This window comes from Chrysochloris asiatica, unplaced genomic scaffold (genome assembly GCF_000296735.1).
Source record: "Chrysochloris asiatica unplaced genomic scaffold, ChrAsi1.0 scaffold00266, whole genome shotgun sequence".
Lineage (NCBI taxonomy): Eukaryota > Metazoa > Chordata > Mammalia > Afrosoricida > Chrysochloridae > Chrysochloris > Chrysochloris asiatica.
The window spans coordinates 416,597-437,780 of NW_006408784.1; the positions used below are offsets into that span (position 1 = coordinate 416,597).

Genomic DNA, 21,184 nt, shown 5'->3' on the forward strand with positions numbered 1-21,184 from the left:
CGGCCTCGGCCCCCGCCCGGGCCACTGCGGAGCCACGTCCTTGGCGGGTGGGACCGCCTGAGGGCCCCCGGTCTCAAAGCGTCCGTGGACAATCGAGGAAGGACATTCTCAGAGCCTCCTCCCACCCCTCAGTCTGAGGGAGGCGGGCAGCTAGCTGCTCCCCCACCCCTCCATCTCAGTATCCAAACGGAAGCGCCAGTCTGTGGCGGCAGGAGGGCTGTGGCAGAGGCCTGGAGGGTTTAGGAGGTGAGGGCGAGTGTGGTTTGTGTCATCTCTTTGCCACCCCCGCGTCTTGCACCTGCTGCTTGTATGGTCTGTGCGCCCGCCAGGGTGGCGGGGGCAAGGGGCAAAGAGCTGGGCAAATGTGCCGGGTTGGGGACCGGAATACTGTTTCCTGAGGAACAGGTGAGGGGGTAGCTACGCCTAGGACTCCCTGCTCCTGGCTCCGAAGGCGGGTGCTCCCTGTAGGGCCTGGTGTTCAGGGTTAATCTGAGCCTGGGCATGTTCCCTGGAGACATCCCCAGGCCTGCTGGTTGACTGGGAACAGCTGGACTCGACTTTCCCTGCTCCCCAGCGAGGCCTGCGTTCAAAGGTGGGCTTGGCACTGCCTAGGCCTAGACACAGACCTCTCCCAGTCCTCTAGTCAGAGTCTGACTAGGTTCAGGTAGGAGGCAGTGGCAAGGTTGACTTCCTGGCTGCATTTATCAGGATGTTTCCCTTCACGGCAGAGTTAGGTCCTGATTAGTGGGAAGTCCCCCTTCTCACAATGAAGAAGTGAGGGACAGTGACTGAAGAGGCTGCTCCCTCCTGATGTGTCTGTAATGAGGTACAGCCGCTGACTGGAGGAAGGCAGCCTTGACCCTTGTGCATTCTCTTTAGAAAAGGGGCTGTCTCCCTGAGAGACTCCTGGAAACTTTGAACACCTGGGGGGACTGTTGGCACCGTTATGGGTGAGGGTATGGAGTGATTTGTGCGCTCATAACTTTCAGCCACCCCTTGGGCAGGCCCAGGACCCCAAAGAGTTGAGCCCCACAGATGTTCTGTTGGTTCTGATTGCACCTAACCAGTGTTTTAAATGGGCTTTTGTGGTGATTATGACCCTGAGGCCTCCCCTGGGGCATGTCATGATTTGGAGAATCTTGGGGTGCCATTATCCCTTCTTGACTGGAAACTACACAACCCAGGTCTGGAGATGGAAGGGCTAAAAGGAAAGCTTGCCTTCTCTTTGTCCCAGGCTATTCTGCATCGCTGCATCTTGGCTTGTTGAACATAGTGTGGGATGCTGTAGGGGACTTAGTGGACACCCTGTCAAGGAAGCCTGGATTTTAGAATTGCTTTTGCAGCTTATTCTGACCCAGGACTAGATTTTTCAACACTCTGGGCTTCAGTTTCCTCAACTGTAAAGCAAATACATTTTACTAGAAATGGTTTTTGAGTGCCTCCTCCTTCCAAAAATCTCTCAACAAGATGGATTGGCACATAGTCTCAATAACGGGCTCAAACACATCAAAGACCCTGGAGATGGCTCAGGACTGGGTAACTTTTCATTCTGTTATTCATAAGGTTGCCATGAATAGGAGCCAACTCGATGGCAACTAACAGCAGCCCACCTCCAAGTCTGTGGTCCTGATCCTGGGGCAGAGGGCAGCATCAGCATGGCAGTTGGCCTTTCTTCATAGCATCTGAATTCTTTCCTGAGGCCTGGGAAGGAGTGGTATGAATCTGGTGTAGAAGAGTGCCTGGGTTTTATTCTCAGTCCTTGTCTGACAGATATTTGAGCTCCAGGTACTTTCTTTCCCCCTGACCCAGAATGCAGGTGAGGAAGAGACAGGTGGTGAGGATGGCGTGGTGAGCAGAGTGCTGACAAAATCTTACCACCCCACCCTAGCACCTAGTATAGTTATAGTGGTGTCTGGCACATAGCAGGTGCTCCCCAAGAATTTGATAGGACCCTGGCTGGCTACTTGAGGCTATTTCATATACCCACCCTACAACACTGGTTTTGAAAAGTATCCCAGGTAAGTGTGGAGGATACTCAGCAGACTGGAGGCCAAGCCCAGTGCCCAGTTTTGGTTTTGCACCTCCCTCCCAGGGTCATATACTCCTCAGTGTGATGGTAGCTCTACAGTCCAACTTGGGTGTGGGGTTATGACCCTCTTTGTAGTTGCTTTATTTTAGGAGGCATAGAGGTGAAAGAAGAGGTACAGCCTAAGGACCCTGCCCTCCTTCTACTCGCAGGCACCCAGGGCCAGCATGAATATGTGGTAAAGATGTTAGACATGGCGTGGCTACTCTCTTGCTATTTGCTGTCTGTGTCCCTGCCTGCCCTTGGGAGTTCACAGAGGGACAGGTTGGGAAGCGTTGTCTCTTCCTTCTCTTCTGCCCACTGCCACACAACTTCAGTTTAGCTCTTAGGGGCATTCTCCTAACCCATGGACCTGCTGTCTTAACCTTTTCACTGTGGCAGCAGTGAGGAAGACTGGCCACCAGCTGGTGCCATGTAACAGGATGGATTGAAGAGTGGGGTGAATTGTAGCTTTTCTTTTTTTTATTGAGAGATAGCATATATATGGGAAAGTACCTGCATTTTAAGTGTTCTGCCAATTGAATTTTTTTTGTGTGTGTGTATACACGTACCTGTGTAAATATCACTCCAGTCAATACCTAGGAGCATTTTCAGTACCTTGTGTCTTTCTCCCAGCCAACTACCCTGCCCCGCCAAAACAAAACATCTCTCTGACTTCTGACCTTTATCCACATGGATTGCTGTTGCCTGCTTTTGAAATGGTGGGCGCTTTTCCTTGTCTGGTGAGGAATCGCATCCTGAGCTCAGTAGAGAAAACATGAGAGAGACTGAGGTTGACCTTTATATGCAGTCCTATTGACCCTAGAATTCACAAGTGGCCTTTCTCTGTGTCCATCTGGGACTGGCAGGTGGAGTGGGGACATGAATTCACCATAATAGGGGTCTCTGTAGTGGTGGCATAGGTTGACATTATTTTTAAGATCTCATGTGGCACTGTGGGCTAATGCGTCAGACTGCAAAGTCATTTGAACTTGAAGGTCGGTGGTTCAAACTCACCAGCTGCTCCTTGGAAACCCTATACAGGGTCTCTGTGGGTCGGAATCGACTTGACGGTACTTAACAACAACTTGCTACCAGAACTTTATACTGACTGTGGAGGCCCAGGGGAATGGTTGCCTAGGATACTGAGGGAGCCACCATACTCTACCCTCTATATTCCTTGTCTTTTCTGCCCTAAGTCTGGTTCAAGAGCTTGTTGGTGGCAAGGATCCTTTAACCTTAAACTTCAACTGTCATTTACCTATCAAAAACTCTTTCTTCCCCTCTGCTTGGAAATTGGCCTGGGGAGTAGGGCTCCTGTTTGAGTAGGCCCAAGGCCTGGTGGGTAAAGGGAGCAACTAGTAGAGTGAAGGTGGACTTCTCATCCATGTTTTCCTGAACTGAGCTAGCTCTTTGTGGCCTAGTGTCTCCTGCCTGCCCTTCCGATTTCTGACCATCACTGCCACCATGATGTAGAGGGGAAGACCCCTTACCCCAAGCTGGATCAGAGTGACAAGCAAAGCTTTAGACCATGTTTCCTGGATCCTGGTATCTTTGTCACTGCTAGATCTAGGTGATCCCCAAGTCTGGTCTGTCCTCAGCATGGGCCTTCTAACCCTGGGTATCTGATCAGTTTTTCCAGGTCTGGCTTCTCTGGTGGGGCCACAGGCCAGGGGTGGAGACCTCAGGATGGCCCGTTTATGATCCTGGCTTGGGCGGCTCCCTACTTACAGGAAACCCCACCATTTCAACAAGAGGAATTTGGGCTACGTCATTCCCAGCTTCCTGCCTGGGCTGCCGGAGGTAGCTGACAGGCAGACCCCTGGCCCAGTAGGGCTTGGGATTGGGGGAAGGGAGCTTTCCATGCCTGGGGAAGATCAATGGTTGGGTAAAGTTAACACAAAAGTGTGCCTGAGAGCCACCCCTTTTGGCATAGTTCTTGGACCCATTTCCTTGTGGGCCCCTGGAATCAACCCCTCCCCGTCCTAGGGAAGTTGTATGGTGGTCACCTTATCCATGCCTGTGCTCCCACCATAGCCCATTCCTTGAGGGGACGTTCTCTGCCCTTCATGGTAGCCTCTTCTGGTCCCAAGTCCTTCCTCAGCTTCAGCTGAGCTCACCCTGTTTTATAACATCTCCCTAAAGGTCTAGACCCATAGAGCTTTCATTTCCAGTTTCCACACCTCATGGCTAGGGGCACTTGCTCAGGCTGGGCACCTGACTCAGTCCCCTCACAGTTCTCCTGAGAACTTTCATGGAAGCCCTTGAGGGAAAGGATTGAGAACCACCTTCTGGTTGGAAGAGGCTCCCATCATTCCAAGCCTGTCCCTCTTCTAAGGGAGCCCACTTCTGGATTCCCTGAGTGGCTTTGGGGCATAGCAGAGAGCCAACCTCCACCCCCAACACCCCCCCCCCCCCCCGCCGCAAAGACAGAGCTTCCTGGGCAGAGCAGAGTGTCCTGGGAGACTGCTCCCTGCCCCCACTCTCCACAGCACACAATGGCTGCTTTCTCCCTGTGACCTTTTGGCTGCCTGAGTTGTGTGCAGCTGTCTCCTCCCCCTCTCCCGAAGGGCCTGGGATGGGTGGCATCTCCCCTACCCTCCTCCCCTACCCTCGAGAAGAACCCCAGGAGCCCCCACCCAGACCTGACCCCCTTGTTTCCAAAGTTCATTTCTCCCCAAGGGACTCACTTATCTGGGACTGCTGGGCAGAGGCAGAGGAACAGCAAGTGTGGACATGGTATGGTCTCTGCTGTTGAAGTGTGGAGGTCCACATCCCAGCAGTCTCATTCATTAGCTGTGTGACCTTGAGGAAGCCACACAACCTCTCTGAGCCATTGTTTCCTCAGCTGGAAAGCAGGGAGAACATTTCTGACCTTGCCTTGCAGTTGTAAGAAGCATCACATGTAATGCACCCAGCTGGTATATAGTATGTGCTCAATAAATGGTGGTTCCTTTGCTTCCTCTGTTCTCCTTAAGAGGGTCCTAAGTTTACTCCATCAATGATGGTGGCAAGAGACCTGAGAAGGGAGGGGTTCCTTGCATGCCAGGGGACAAGAGCAGAGGCAGGAGCCAGTGGACGGGGGTGGTGGACCAGTGATTCCAACAGAAGCTTACGTGTGGGTCACCAAGTTGAGTGCTCAGGGATGTCGGACCTCTGGTTCAGCATCCCCTAGTGGACTCCTGCCTTCCTGGAAAAGGGCTGTGGGGCTGGCAAGATGGAAAGCAGTGATCGTTGGGTGGCCCTGAGGGCTGCACATCTCCAGAGGGACAAAATGTGTAGGGAAAGGCACAGTGGTTTTGTGTGTGTATGTGTGTTTTGTTTTTTAAATTGGTAAAAGTTCCTCAGGTGGTGTAAATGGTCTGCATTCAACTACTAATGGAAAGGTTGATGGTTCAAATCTACCCCATGGTAAGAAAGGCTTGGTTGCCTGTGTCCATAAGATTATAACCAGGAAAACTCGACGGAGCACAGTTCTGTTCTGTAACACATGAATCCTAATAGATTCAGTGGCGACAGACTTTGTTTTTGGAAGCCAGATGGAGGAGTCCTTGGATGGTACATGCTTGATTGCTAGCTCAGAGGCACCTTAGCAGAAAGGCCTGGTGATGATCTCCCTCTGAAAAATCAGCCATTGAAAACTTAAGAAACAAGAACCCTGATCAAAAGGAAGGAAATGCAGAACCGAATTTTGAATTCTCGTGGACTCCAGACTTTCTGGAGCCATAGGACCTGGATGAAACTTGCCCTGAGACAATTTTTAAAATTTTAACCAAAAATATCCCCTGAAGTCCCCAAACACTAGTCTAGCTTAACTAGTACAAAGAAGAAAAATATATACCTGCTTTGAGCAATGCTCTTTTAAGAACTATATGGAATCAGGGAACGTGGTAAGATAAGCTCTGGGCTATGAGCTATAATGTTGGCGATTCGAGCCTACCAGCCCCTCTGTGGGAGAAAGGTGAGGTTTTCTGCTCCCACAAAGCACTACAGCCTTCGAAACCCTTTACACGGTCACTATGAGTCAGAACCAATGTGATGACACTTAACAACCACAGTATGGTATCAAAGTGACAACAGCAACTCAAAAGATTAGATAGGAACCTTAGGGAGCAGTGAGTTTGTGTTACTGCAAGAGAAAAAACTTACAAATAGGTTGAGATTGGTCACACCATTCGGAGAATGTAATCAATGTCACTGAATTGTACAAGGGGGCTTCCAAAATTCACAGAAACATTCTATTATCTTTCCATTTCATTTTTTCCCATGAACTTTTTGAGGCTCCATCATACATGTAGAAGTGGTTGAATTGGTGTACATTCTGCTGTGTATATTCTCAACAACAGCAAAATAAAAACACAGAAAAGAGTACTTGCTGGAAACCCGTTCTACTCTGACACACAAGATGAAGTTGCCTTATGAGGTAACTGGCAGTCTGAATGTACTGTGCACCTCGTAGACTGTTGGGATTGAATAAGTGTGTTTGAAGTCCAGGCGGGTGTTCAGGAGCTGATATCTCCCTGTCTCCTGGCTATGGCTGACCTTGTCCCAACCCTGGCAGACCCTGGCTGGGCCTCCATCAGCAGGGGTGTGCTGGTCTGTGACGAATGCTGCAGTGTGCACCGGAGCCTGGGACGTCACATCTCCATCGTCAAGCACCTTCGCCACAGCGCCTGGCCTCCCACACTGCTGCAGGTACGGAGTGGGACTATGTCCTTTTTCTTTTCTTGCACATTGAGGGTGCTGAGTTCAGGCCCGTTTCCTAACACCTGTGAATCATAAGATCGGCAGTTCAAACCCACCAGCTGTTCCTTGGAAATCCTATACAGGGTTGCTATGAGTCAGGACTGACTCGATGGCACTTAACAACATATATGTTGTTCTTGTTGTTAAGTATGAGTCAGTTCCAACCCATAGTGACTCTGCACAGGGTTTCCAAGACTATAAATCTTTATGGGAGCAGAAAGCTTTATCTTTCTCCTGCGGAATGGCTGGTAGTTTCGAACTGCTGACCCTGAGGTTAGCAGCCCGATTCGTAACCACTACGCTACCAGAGCTCCGTAACAACATATACACCTAGGCTAAAATCTGCAGCTTCCAGTGGTAACATCCTCGAGGGCAGAGCCTATCCCTGGTCCTTTTGACCCATCCGTTTCCCCCTACAGAGAGGAGTCTTCCAGTACTGGAGGCATCCAGAGCTCTCACCTCAGTGCTTTCAACACTGAGCCAGGTGCTTAACCTCTCTGAGCTTTATCATGCTCTTCATGTGACCTGGAGCGCTAGATAGGCTTCGTACCCTTGGTGACTACATGGAGGTGATGCTGCCAGGCACACAGTAGGTCCCCCTCAGTCTTGTGTCCAGCCATGCTGGGGCACAGTAGGCATTCGGGGTGCTTCTCCCAGAGCCGAGCACACAGTGGACAGTCTCTCACTTGGCATCTCTCCCCTGCAGATGGTGCACACACTTGCCAGCAATGGGGCCAACTCCATCTGGGAGCACTCTCTGTTGGACCCTGCACAAGTGCAGAGTGGCCGGCGCAAAGCTAACCCCCAAGACAAAGTCCAGTGAGTAGGGTTGCAGGGGTCATGGCCAGGGGCTGCACAGACTGGGCCTGGGAGGTGGCTGAGTGGCTACCCTCTCCCACTTTGCTCCCCATTTCTTCCTGTGTGCCCCATGCAGCCCCATCAAGTCTGAATTCATCAGGGCCAAGTACCAGATGCTGGCATTTGTGCACAAGCTTCCCTGCCGGGATGATGATGGGGTCACTGCCAAAGACCTTAGCAAGGTTTGAGGGGTCCCATGATGGAGCTGGGTGGGCATCTCCTCTTCCCATCCACTACACCTTGGTTTCTTCTTGGTTACCTCTGAACCTGAGGCCCATCTCTGCCACTCAAGCCATGAAAACTTGAGATGATTGCTTGGCCTTGCAGAGCCTTAGTTTCCTCATCTGTACAATGGAACTAGAGGAACAGCATCTCTGTTATAGGCAGTATCTGTTCCAAGTAGAGCACGTAGCACATGGCAGATGGTGGCTGGCTGCGATTAGTGCCTGGCATTATTTTCCAGTGGGAAGCCCTCTGCCATCCTGGACACAGCCAGATTTCACTTGGGCCCTTCGGAGCTTTGAGGGCCCTAGGAGTTTCCTGGTCCAGGGCAGTTTGGGGAAGGCCCTTTGCATATTTGTGGCACACTCTGCTTCTCACAGCAACTGCACTCCAGTGTGAGGACAGGCAACTTAGAGACATGTCTGCGCTTGCTGTCCCTGGGCGCCCAGGCTAACTTCTTCCATCCGGAAAAGGGTACCACCCCTCTGCACGTGGCTGCCAAAGCAGGGCAGACATTGCAGGCCGAGCTGCTTGTGGTGTACGGTGCTGACCCTGGCTCCCCTGACGTTAACGGCCGCACACCCATTGACTATGCCAGGTGAGGGGGAGCGGAAGGTAAGGCTTGGAGTGGGCAGGGCAGATAGACCACTGCTCTGGGGCTGAGCCATGCCCTTCCCCACAGGCAGGCGGGACACCATGAGCTGGCGGAGAGGCTAGTCGAATGTCAGTATGAGCTCACTGACCGGTTGGCCTTCTACCTGTGTGGACGCAAGCCGGGTGAGCAGAGTGCAGAGTGCGGGGGCAGACAGGTGGGACCCAGACACACCCAGCAGCAGGTGCCATGGTGACAAAGCTGGCTGGGGAACAGTGTTGCCAGGCAACCAGCTCCTGTGAAATTGCTGCAGGCGCTAGGCTGCAGCACTATTGGGGCTCAGGGGTGGGGGTGGGCATAACTTCCAGTCAGCACCCAGGGTTCCTCCTCCATTTCCCACTGACACTTCAGGGTGCCAAGCCCTGCTCATGGCAATGAGGTGGGCTCCCAGCTGCTAAGACCACCCAACACCATTGACTTGGCAATTTTATTTTTGTTCAGATCACAAGAATGGGCATTACATCATCCCACAGATGGCTGACAGGTAAGTGCCCACCTGATGCCCCTTCCCAGAGGCAGCTGGATGCCACGCTGAGTACCTTGCACCCAGAGCCTTATCCTTTCCAGGCTTCAGGAGCTTGGGTCCCCATTGCTTAGTCCTCAGGGGTACAAGTCTTTTGACAGCCCAGTCATCACTCTCATCTTGGGCCCCAAAGCGGGTAGAAATTCCATCTCAGTCCAGCGTCTGCTCTACCTGAGTCCCCTCCATGGCAAGTAGGTGGAGAGTCTGGGTGCAAGGAAAGACTTCTGCACAGGGAGGGTGCAGCACTGGGCTCTGCGCACTGACATGGCCTCTGCTCTGTAGACAAGCATCTATGAAAAGAGTCAGCTAACTTGGGGACTTGTCACCAGCCCTCTGTGGGTTGTGCTGCATTAGGTAGTAGTTGGGGAGATAGGGGGCCGGATGAGGTGCTTCTGCCTCTAATCTGAGAGGTACCCAGATAACTGTGGGCCCTCAGCTAGTCAGCTAGCTCACAAAGTGGATGGTAGCGCCACCTGGTGGTCACTTCTGTGATGGTAGCAGCTTCATGCCAGGCTCTCTTGCCACCAAGGACCCACCCAGGTAGCTGGGGATGGTCAGGCCTGGGTACCTCATATCCCTAAACCCAAGATCTCTTCTGTTCTGAGACTCTAAAACTTCTTTCTACTTCTTGGGTCTGGTTCTACCTGGGGTGTGTATGTGTGTGGGGGGGTGCTGCATTCAATGAAATGTATTAAGGGATCATTTTCCCAGTGCCAGCTACTGTGCTGGGCATTGAAGACAGACACACACAGACATGGCCCCTGCCCTGGAGGAGCTCCAAGTCAGAGCAGAAGGCAGCCTAGTCAGCAGCTAGAGAAGCAAAGACACAGATGTTGGGAACACTATGCAGGAACTGCTGTGGGCAATCCGGAGCCATATGCTCCAGGCATAACCTAGGGAGGGAATCTCAGTAGCAGTCAGGAGTGTGGTGGACTCTGGGCATCTAGACAAAAGCCACTCCTTCTGAGCACAGATGCATGTTAGTTGTGTGACCCCAGCTCATTCCTTGACCTCCCTGAGCCTCGCCATGGGAATGAACGTACCTGCTCTTTGAGGCTGTTGAAAAGATTAAATACAATTATGTTCACAAAACACTTGGCATGTTCTTTTAAGTGAGCTTTTGATTGAAGTATGCCGTTGTAGTTGCTATGAGTTTCAACTCATGTGTATAGGGTTTCCAAGGGTTTGAACTGGCAACCTTGCTTATTGAACCATGCCACACCAGGGCTCCAAGGTATGCCATGTTGTTGTTAAGTTCCATTGAGTCAATTCCGACACATAGCGACCTTGTATCGGATTTCCAAGGAGCGGCTGCTGAGTTTGAACCATGGCCTTGCGGTTCGAGCCAACCTTGTGGTCCAGTGCTTACCCTATAGCACCACACCTGCTATTAAAGCGTTTGAAAGCAAGGATTAGTGTAGTCGATTATGACAGTTTAAGATCACCCTAGCTGTGTGGAGGAAGCCTTGTGGGTACAAGGCTGGGAGTAGGATTAGGAAAGTGATGAAAAGCCCAGGCAAGAGGAGATGATGGCAGATCATGAGACGGACATAGAGCTGAGTGCACAGAAAGCATCCGGGAACTCCGAGGTGTGGACTGCCCCTTGTGCTAGGGGAAAGGTGGCTCTATGAATGAGGAGGGGCAGGCTTGGGGAAAGGTGGGCTTAGTTTTGTAACTGGGTGTCTGGTGTGTGAATGAAGATGGGTTTGAGCTTGGCACGGGAAGGCGTGTGCTGCCCTGCTCCCGGGTAATTGCTGCCTCTATCCTGTTCTTCCTTCTGCTGCCTTCCTCTGGACTAGATCTCGGCAAAAGTGCATGTCTCAGAGGTATAGCCTGCCTGCCCATGGGGCGGGCTTTGGAGGTCGGGTGGGGCAGGGAGGTGTGTGGTGTACGGCATCTGGGGTGTTGTTTCCCTGGGGTTCCTGCATGTTCGGGAGATCATTGGCAGGAGCCAGGCCAACTCTCAGGTCTGCCTTTCTCTCTCTCCACTCCTATCTCCCTCCTCCATCCACAGCCTGGACCTCTCCGAGTTGGCCAAAGCTGCCAAGAAGAAGCTGCAGGCAGTGAGTCTCCTCAGAGCTGCCCCTACCCCCTGGACCTGCTCCCCAGTCCTCATGGCTTGTCCGCGATGCCTTCTAGCCTGGTGCCTGGTTCTCCCTCTAGCCGCCTTACTCTGGCCTCCCATCTCTTCTTCTCAATCTTGACACCTCCTTGTTTTCAGCCCTGGTTCTTCCCCTAAAGTGTTAGGGCTCCCAGGCCCTCCCTCCACCTTTGACCTATAGGGAATTAGCTGGTCCTTCTGTCTTCTCCCAGTGTGGAGCATGGAAGATAGATAGATTCCCCTACTCCAGTTTCTGGTTCTGAGATTGGGGTTTTGATGGCACAAAGTGTACAAGCCAATCCCCGTGTCTTAGACATCCTAGTGAGCTGGCCTTATTGGCACAGGTTGGAGAGGGGTTGATCTCAGAGCGCCCCACTCTGTCTCCAGCTCAGCAATCGGCTTTTTGAGGAACTCGCCATGGATGTATACGACGAGGTGGATCGAAGAGAAAATGACGCGGGTGAGCCAGGAGGTCATAGGAGGCTTTTGGGGGTGGCATGACAGTGCCCACCCAGCCAGGGATGGAGGAGGGTGCCCGGGTGTGGGGCCTGCAGGTAAGACCTTACCAGCTGTGGCTCTGCCTAGGCAATGGCCCCAGCCAGGCAGAGTGCTGAACTGGGGCAACCTGCCCCTCACTCCCATCTCAGCTCCAGCTGCCCTCCTACTTTGATTTTTTCCCCCAAGTCCTGCTCCACCCCCTACACCCCAGCTAAAGCCAGATTCCAGGCCAAACTCTAGTCAGGGTGGTGGAAGGGAGTCGCTTTGGTCTGCACCAGTCCCAGCCAGGCTTGCTCATTCTCATCCTGACACAGCTGAGCTTTTAGCTTGGCTTGCCCTAAGACCACCCTGGTTTTGAATTCTCACATTTTGTGGGAGCTTGGAAGGCTCTCCTCACCCTGTGGGTGCTTCTCTCTGCCCCTCCCTACAGTGTGGTTGGCGACCCAGAACCACAGCTCCCTGGTGACAGAGCGCAGTGCTGTACCCTTCCTGCCTGTGAACCCTGAGTACTCAGCCACGCGCAATCAGGTGACGGGCTGTGGGGACCATCAACGACTGGCCTTGCCCCCCTGCTGCTGTGCTCTGGGGGCTGGCTCCAGTCTCGCTCCTTCGCCTCTGCCAGGCCTCTCTCAGGGCCCAGCTGGCAGGGGAATTGGGACGGAGGGAGAGGCTGTTCTTTTGAGCACATGGTGAACAGCCCTGCTCCCCAAATCTGTATCTCACCCTACCCCCTGGCCGGGTAAATACTTCTGAATTGCCTTCCTGCTTTGTCCCCACCCTGTGTGTCAGCTGCAAGGAGCCCTTTCATGTCAGCTTGCCCCTTTCTGTCTCGTAGGGGAGACAGAAGTTGGCCCGCTTTAATGCTCGAGAGTTTGCCACTCTAATCATCGACATTCTCAGTGAGGCCAAGCGGAGACAGCAGGGCAAGAGCCTGAGCAGTCCCTCAGGTGGGAGGGCGGGCATGGATGGAGAGGCCGTGGGATTCATCCAGGGCATTCCCTGGCTCCCTCTGGGTGGGAGTTGAGTGACCCCTGAGTGACAGCCTTGTGTCCTCAGACAACCTCGAGCTCTCCGCACGGAGCCAGAGTGACCTGGATGACCAGCATGACTACGATAGTGTGGCTTCCGATGAGGACACGGACCAGGAGCCCCTGCGCAGTGCCAGCACCACTAGGAACAACCGGGCTCGGGTCTGAGCACTACCCCACCTTGGCCCTGACCACCCATTCTTATTGGCCCCCCTGACTCCCTCCCAGTGCCATCATTTTGTATCCTATGAGGCCTTGGGGCCATGCAGCCTCGTCCTGAGGGTACTGGTTCCCTTTCTGATGGCTGACAGCTTGTATCTCACTCTTCAGAGTATAGATTCCTCGGACCTGTCTGATGGGGCTGTGACACTGCAGGAGTACCTGGAGCTGAAGAAGGCCCTGGCTGCCTCCGAGGCAAAGGTGCAGCAGCTCCTGAAGGTCAATAGTAGCTTGAGTGATGAGCTGCGGAGGCTGCAGAGGGAGGTGAGGGCTGCAGCCTTGTTGGGTGTGGGGGCCGTGGGGGGCCCCTGCCTGGACTGGCATTTTCTGACATCACTACGCTCGCGGCTGCTCACAGATCCACAAGCTTCAGGCAGAGAACCTGCAGATCCGGCAGCAGGCGGGGCCTGTGCCCACAACCCCCCTCCCCAGTGAAAGGGCAGAGCACTCCACCGTGGTGCCTGCTGGGAGTACCCGCAGGGACCGCCAGGCCTTCTCCATGTATGAACCAGGCTCTGCCCTGAAGCCTTTTGGGGCCCCACCTGGGGAGGAACTCAGCCCGCGGCTACAGCCTTTCCACAGCACTGTGAGCTCCCATGGATCTCAAGGGGTGGGAGAGATGGGTGGGGGCCACTCCAGGACCACCACAACACCCACTGTACCCCTTGCACCCCCAGGAGCTGGAGGATGATGCCGTCTATTCCATGCACGTCCCCAGTGGCCTTTACCGGGTAAGCAAGGCCTAGGGAAGGTGGGTCTAGAAGCTGGGCATAGAGGTGACTTAATGTTCATAGTCCCTGCCCTTACTGAGGGAAAGGGGACTGACCCCGCCCCATCCTGGGTTTCAGATCCGGAAGGGGGTGTCGGCCTCAGCCATGCCCTTTGCTCCCTCCTCCCCACTGCTGTCCTGTACCCAGGAAGGGAGCCGCCATGTGGTAAGGTTTCTAGCTGGTATCCCTGGGATGAGTGTAGTGGTGTTTGGGGTGGGTATGAGGGTATGATCGGGGCTGATCCACGAACTTGAACCTCAGCTACTACCCCTCCCCACTCCAGAGCAAGCTTTCCCGCCATGGCAGTGGTGCCGACAGCGACTATGAAAACACGCAAAGCGGGGACCCACTGCTTGGGTGAGGCACTCTTTGGACTCATCCCCAGCCCTGCTTGCACCCTGGGGGCAGGAGGCTTCAAGGGTCCCACGTCTGTGAAGAGGTAAGTGAAAAGCCCCCCAGCAGGAATGCCTATCTCCCACATCTGGTTTCAGACTGGAAGGAAAGAGGTTTCTAGAGCTGGGCAAGGACGAGGATTTCCACCCAGAGATGGAAAGTCTGGATGAAGACTTGGACCCTGGGCTACCCAGCACAGAGGATGTCATCCTGAAGACAGAGCAAGTCACCAAGAACATTCAGGAATTGTTGCGGGCTGCCCAGGAGTTCAAGCATGACAGGTAAGGGTGGACAGCAGACTCCTGGCTTCTGGGTCACCGCAGAGGGTGGGAGAAGAGCCAGTACTTCACTGTTCCCAGGAACCTTCTTTGAGAGCTCCCCTTATTTTTACCCGGATTACAGCTTTGTGCCCTGCTCAGAGAAGATCCATTTGGCTGTGACCGAGATGGCCTCTCTCTTCCCAAAGGTACAGGGGCCAGAGGGAAGAGCAAGGGTAGGAGAGCAGGGGGTGGAACCGGCAGAGCAGAGCTGACTGCTACCTGGGTGGAGACATAAAACGCTCTGGGCCCTGGTCAAGGCTCCTGGCTGGAATTCCAAGGCCCAGCCTCCCTCTTCCCTTCCTCCAGAGGCCAGCCCTAGAGCCAGTGCGTAGCTCACTGCGGCTGCTCAATGCCAGCGCCTACCGGCTACAGAGTGAGTGCCGGAAGACAGTGCCCCCAGAGCCAGGCGCCCCTGTGGACTTCCAGCTGCTGACTCAGCAGGTGATTCAGTGCGCCTATGACATCGCCAAGGCTGCCAAGCAGCTGGTCACCATCACCACCCGAGAGAAGAAGCAGTGACCACTCCTGTCCCCTCACCCACACCCTGGGACCTCATTGGCCATGGGAGCTGGGCCACTCCAGACACTAACCCCCACCCCAACAGAGCCACTGGCACAAGTGCCCTTAGTGCTGCCTTGCTCCCTGGCAGCCAGGTGCCCTGGTGCCCACCCCCCTGAAGCCCCAAAATGGGGAAGTGGGGTGGCAGGAGCTTCTGTCCCCCACATTCCACACACCTCTCCCCTGTACATAGCACCCTGCCCCTTCTAGCGTGCAGGGGACTGTAAGGCATCACTCCCAACCTCTTGCCCTCCAGGGCACCCTCAGCAAAGGGTCATGGTGGGGACACTCCAAGTGGGGCAGCTCCCCCTACATACACCCCACCCCCATGAGCCAGTTCAGCCCTGTTGGGGGCTGAGCGGGGGCATCCTCCTCCCCTGTACATAGTCTCTGTGGATGGCCCCACCCTGTAACCACCAGCCCCCGCTGCTGCTCTCTTTCTTTAATGCCAAACGGCCCCAACCTGTGTGCTGGGGTCCCCAGCAGCAAACACTGGAAAATTATTTTTTCTCCCACCCTCTCGTCTCTCCCTCCCCCCGACCTTAATTTTAACTTTGTGGTAACTGCGTGTCCCTGCGTGCCTGCGTGAGAGTGTGTGGGGCGGCAGTGCCGTTCCGGAGGCCTGGACCATCTGGGTTTCTGTGAGGGGTGAGGGGGGCCAGAGCAGTAGAACCAGCGCTGGGGGTCAGCCTCCCTCTCCCCTACCTGGGGCCAGGGACTGTCAAAGTAACCAGCTGTGGTCCTACCGGCTGTCCCCTCATCTCTCTCCCCCTCCCCACGTACCCCTTCTCTATGGACTTAAGTGGACGTTACTACTCTCCATCTTTCATCCCCCTCCCTTGTGGAAAGGGACCTTGTGCTGACTGGGTTGGAGAGCTTTAGCACCTGAGCCTGGGGCTGGCTCCCCAGGATCCCCCACTCAGCTGGTGGGTGTGAGGCCAGCCCCCCATTAGCACCTGCCCCTCTGCTGTAGTCCCACTCTGCCCCTCAGGGAGTCTGGGCCACAGTATGGGAAGGCAGCTCTTCTTCCTGTCCCACCTCTCCCCCAGGGGCCAGGCCCTATCTGTGTGGTGGTGGGTGGGCTGACTGTCCAGACATATGTCATGTACATTTGTATCAAAAATAAATAAGTGACCATGGTGTTTTTTCTGATACTTCATGGGGGAAGAGAAGGGTAGCAGACATGATAGGATAAAGGCAAATCTGGCAAAAAGCATGAATTAATGAAGTTGGACCACCAGGGAACCCCACACACACATTGGGAACATTGGTCTTTTAGAAAAACCCACTGCCATGGAGGTAATTCATGTGATTCATAAGGACCCTGTAGCACAGAGATGAACTGTGTGAAGAGCAGTTTGTTTACTCCCCAGAAGTGGCAAGTAGGTTTGAACCGATAACCCTGGCAGTTAGCAGCTCAATGCTTAACCCTCTTCTTTTAGAAGAGGAGTGTGGAAATAACTTAGTGTGTAGAGGAGTTTTGTTAAATGCCCTGGAGTCATTCAGACTCAGGGACCTTGTATAGGGTTTCAGAGGAGTGCCTGGTGGGTTTGAACTGCTGACCTAACGGTTAACAAGTCCAATGCTTATCCTACAGTGCCACACCAGGACTCCATGGAGGTTTCTGTTGGTAAGTGCCACCTAGTCAGCGGTTCCGACTCATAGCAACCCTGCATAGAGTTTCCAAGGAGCAGCTGGTGCGTTTGTCTTGCCAACCTTGTGGTTAGCAGTCCAGTGCTTATCCTACAATGCCACAACCAGTGTCTAAGGCCAGCTTGGCCAGTGCCCAAACACAACATCCAGAACCCTAGATGGAAGGCATCTCAGTGACAAACTCAACTCCAAACTCTACTAAAATAATTTAATTAGAAATACAGGGAATTTTGGCAAGGGAGGGTATTTAACGCCCTTTCCTCAAATAGAGGTAGAAAGCCTTCGCCACCGTGAGGCCAGACTACATCTGGCCGCTAGGGGGCGCCCCCTGCACGCAGTACACGTGGCAGAGGTCGCGGCCTAACCACGGGAAAAGCCCAGCTGCCACAGTGGCAGGACTGGGGTGAGGTCAGTCAGAGCTGTCCCCGTCCGGGCCGCTGTCTGGTGTGGGTGGGAGGAGGGGTCTTCGGCGGGAGCGCTTAACGCGGCGCTGGGGAATCAGCAGCCTTCGCTTCAGCACAGCTAAGGGAAGTGGGGAGGAGACTATCAGAGGAAGGGAAGCCGCGGGGGCGGGGGCGGGAGCGGGGGCGCGGCAGCTCACCAGCCACTGTGTCTTGACTGTCCTCCATGGACCCCCAGTAGATGCTCTCCCCGCGTCGGAAGTTGCGGTGCAGCCGCGTGCAGAGGGTGGCCAGGGTGAGCAGCACCAAGAGGAAGGTCAGAGCCGTGGCTGCCCAGGCAGCCTCCTCTGTACGTGGTGTGGGGCCCCTGGGTGCCCGTGGAGGCACTGCTGCCCGAGGGGCTGAGGAAACCTTGCTGGGGCAGGCACAACCCCCTGGACTGCCTTGCCCATTGGGTGCCTGAGCCTCTGTCTTAGAGCTGGCATTGCCTTCAAATCCCCCTGGCAGCAAGGGGACAATGGGCACTGATGAGGCATTACCCTCCTCACCCAGGGTGTCCAATGTGGGCTTCTTGACCTCCCAGTTCTGTGGGGAAGCAGAGGAGTGCCTTGGAACTGAGGGAGTGGGCTGGAGAGCCAGGGCAGCCCGAAGTTCCCGCCTCTTGGCACCACCTGGAGAGGACTGTCTGGGCACACTAGGTGCTAACTCTGTCCCCAGGGGCCACCAGTTTTGCAAAGCAAAGGCCAAAGCCGGGGCCTGTGGAGAGAAGAAGCAGTTGTCACCCTTCCCTGTCCACTTCTAAATAACCCCTACCACCCCAGCCCCCACTCCCACCAAGCTTGGGTCCAGCGGCCCTCACCTGCACACATCCTCTCCAGTTCAACCGCCCTCTGCCTGGGGTCTGCACTAAGGGAGTGGAGCCAGAAAGGCGGAACAAGGCTTTCTTCCTCTGCTTCCTCCATCGTCTCCTCTTTAACCAGTGGGCAGCCCAGGCTGGCTCTACCCTTGCCATCTCCAGGGCCACCCCCCACGCTGCCAGTACTAAGGGCTATGGGAAAGAGGTAACTGTTAGAGCTGAGACAAGTGGGGAGCAAGCAAGAGGAAGCCCCTGAATGTTCTTTGAATTATGGCATTGCACATGGTGTTGCAGCCTTCACCCAGTGCCTTTCATCAACCACTTACTCGAGCTTGTGTGAGGCTGGGGTCAGGGGCCAGTGAGGGCTGAGCCACACAGACATGGGCCAGGAGGGCTAACTGGATCTTCAGCCAGGGATGGGCACAGGGGTGGTAGAGGAAGCTGACATCCTCAGCCTGGAGGAAAGACGGGGAGACATCAATCCTGGCCCCTCCCCCTTCCTGGGCATTCTGAGTTCTCCTATCCTGGGAGAGGAGCAGTTTAAAGGGACTCCCAGATGGCCCTTCCACCTTTGGGACTCATGAAAGAACAAAGGATTCTGGTCATTGGCAAGCATTCCCTCTTGCCTTTAAGTGTTCTTTCCACCACTCCTCCCATCAATTGCCACCCCCTCAAGGCTCATAACATCCAAGATGTGTGGCTGACCCTGCTGTACTCAGATCACATTATTTCAGCTCTGTTTCTTGGTATCTGTAACGATGGTGCTACAGGTTCCCACTCCAGACTATACATGTCCCCCACTGGAGACCAGCTCTTCCATTTATCTATAGATCAGGTCTATAGATTCAATCTCTGAAGAGCATCCAAAATGGGACACTCAGGGCGCAGGTGCACAATCCCATGATTGAAATTCATGTCTTCAACCATCAATTATTCTTTTATTGAGGAAATCTGGTGCTCAGAGCTGTGCTAGATGTTGGAGATGCCAAAAGAGAACTAACTCTTGGACTCTGCAAGGAATGTGTAGGAAGCTCAGGCAAACAAATAGAAAAGTAAATTCAAAGTAATTAGTTGTTAAATTAGGAGTGGTTAGAAGCAGTATAGGAATTCAAAGGAGATCATGAATAAGAGCTGGTGCTGTCGGGGAAGGTTTCAAAGATTTGAAGCTGGATGGATGGGGTTGGGCAGTGGGAGGGAGCAGAGCTACTTCAGGCTAGGGCAGGCCAGGAGTGGAGGAGAATAAACAGGAGGTACGAAGGTACAGAGGTAGGAATAAGCCTGGCACCCATTCATTATGTGTAAGAGTACACCAACATGATGGGAGAGAAACCAAAGATTTGAAGAGATAGTTGAGGTTCATTAATTAGGACCACCTCTGGTAGCGTAGCAGTTACGAATCGGGCTGTTGACCTCACAGTCAGCTGTTCGAAACTACCAGGTGTTCCGCGGGAGAAAGATGAGGCTTTCTGCTCCTGTAAAGATTTACAGCCTCAGAAACCCTATAAGTTGGAACCGACTCTACCACGGCACATAACAACATTAAGAAAGGCAGGGAAGTCTGACAATAATAAAGGGGGGGAAATAAGGAGTCATGAAGGTTTCTGAACAGTGGAAAAACTTGACAGGGCTTTATGAGGAATAGATTTAAATAGGTGGCATGAAACATATCTTGGTGGGGTGCTATTACATAAGGTCAAAGGAAAATCCAAACAGACAAAAAAGATATCTGACCACTGGCAATGAAGGAGAAGGCAGTCATCCAAGTTGAGCCCAGTAGTAACTCGAGGCACATAGGATCACCACCACCACCACTAAACCCGAGGTATACTCCTTACGTGATACACCTCTGTACTTTTCAAAATGCTGTCACTATTCATTTAAATCTTAAAGGTAGGGACAGTATTAGTACCTTCTCTTAAAGAAAACTGAATCTGACTTCCCACAATCACATGTGGGAGTTGGGGTATGGAATTGTCTTTTTTTTTCTACTATCTTCACTTCCATTTGCAGTCAGTCACCCCCACACAACCAGCTAGCTACTCAATAGCATTCCTGTCACACCATTACAAAGGACAGAGGTCCAGGTCTCACCTATATTTAGTCCTGGGGCTAGGGCCAGATGGGAGACTAGGAAGGAACAGTATCTCTTCCTAAGGGAAGAAATAATGATTGGAGATGGTGAACAGAAAAGTTGGAGGAAGCCTGGGAGGTGCTGACTTTCTTCAAGTGCAGACAACCAAGGATAGGTCCCTGTTTGTACTTACCACGCCTGGGATCATCCTTGTATACGTTACTCTTGGTGACACCTGCACACAGGGAAAGAAGAGAGCGCTTAGAGCAGCTGGGGGACTCTGTGTGGGATAGAGAGATAATAGTAGGCCCCCAAGCATCATGTTGGGATAGAGATGTCGGCGACTCCGGCAGGAAGGACCGGTAGAGGTCCCCAGAGGGTGATGTGAAGGGTATGGCGAGGCTAGATCGGGAAGGGGTTACCCCTTCAGCAGCCCCCTTTCTCACGGTACTCCAGGACTCCTACCTGTGGGGGCAAAGGCCATGGGTCCTCAGGACAACGGGCTCCCGCTTCCTCCGCCAGCCCAGCCACCACCTGTGGGTCCAAGACGCAGAGCTGGGGAGCTGGTCTTAACGAGGGCCCTGCCTGCTCCCTCCCCAGGCCCAGCCCGCTAGGGCGGGACTCCGAGTCTCCAGTCCGCACCACTCCTTCCAGGACTAACTTTCGGCAGTGCGCTTTGGGATCCCGGTAAAAGACCTCCAGAGCTGGTCGTCTTACCTCACTGGGACGCAGGAACCCCACCAGGGCTGCCAGGAGAAAGAGCTGTGGCGAAGGCGGAGGAGGCGCCATCCCAGCCGGTCCCCGGAGGGGTCCAGCCAAGTCGCCGCGCCAGCGAAGGAGCGCGCCGCGCCGCCCTGCCTCTGCGTCCAAGCGCGTCCACGTAGATCGGGCTCGTGCGCGCCAGCCCGCGCGTTCAGACTCCGATTGCACGCGTCCATCCTTCGCCCCGCCTCCGCAGCGCCGTTCCGCTCTCGCCCCTCCTCTGCCTGTCCGAATGCCCGCCCTCAGCAGCAGAGCGTGCGCGCACGCGTGCTAGACCTGAAGCCGGGAAAGTTTTGTAGGGGCGGAACCGGAGCGCATCGCTTCCATCGTGCTGGGATTCACCGCAGCGCATCTCCGAGGCCAGAAACGTGCAGCTGCGAGGAAGGGCGGGAAATGGGATTCCTGTAGACCGGTAGTGCAGGAGAAGGGAGATGGGCATGCTCCCCAGGCAAACCCACTTTATGTGACCTGCTGCTAAAAGAGGGACA

At 54.0% G+C, this 21,184-nt stretch overlaps 2 protein-coding genes across 2 annotated transcripts; one reads left to right on the forward strand and one right to left on the reverse strand.

The window, feature by feature from the left end:
• The first annotated feature begins 6,631 nt into the window (after positions 1 to 6,631).
• On the forward strand, positions 6,632 to 15,095 carry GIT1 (G protein-coupled receptor kinase interacting ArfGAP 1). The gene is made up of 20 exons (XM_006874181.1): positions 6,632 to 6,760; positions 7,518 to 7,630; positions 7,746 to 7,851; positions 8,272 to 8,489; positions 8,574 to 8,668; positions 8,985 to 9,027; positions 10,866 to 10,892; positions 11,081 to 11,129; positions 11,555 to 11,627; positions 12,096 to 12,193; positions 12,501 to 12,612; positions 12,722 to 12,855; positions 13,024 to 13,176; positions 13,271 to 13,498; positions 13,590 to 13,643; positions 13,761 to 13,847; positions 13,966 to 14,039; positions 14,174 to 14,356; positions 14,478 to 14,541; positions 14,702 to 15,095. Exons 2-20 carry the CDS (start codon positions 7,518 to 7,520, stop codon positions 14,912 to 14,914), a joined length of 2,124 nt encoding a protein of 707 aa, XP_006874243.1. The 5' UTR covers positions 6,632 to 6,760; the 3' UTR covers positions 14,915 to 15,095.
• Positions 15,096 to 17,015: 1,920 nt separating this feature from the next.
• Positions 17,016 to 20,723, reverse strand: TP53I13 (tumor protein p53 inducible protein 13). Its single transcript, XM_006874182.1, has 7 exons — positions 20,652 to 20,723; positions 20,400 to 20,468; positions 20,128 to 20,169; positions 18,190 to 18,318; positions 17,867 to 18,055; positions 17,208 to 17,763; positions 17,016 to 17,128 (listed from the first exon to the last, which is right to left on the reverse strand). The coding sequence occupies exons 1-7, from the start codon at positions 20,721 to 20,723 to the stop codon at positions 17,016 to 17,018; spliced, it is 1,170 nt and encodes a 389-aa protein (XP_006874244.1).
• Between the last annotated feature and the right edge of the window lie 461 nt (positions 20,724 to 21,184).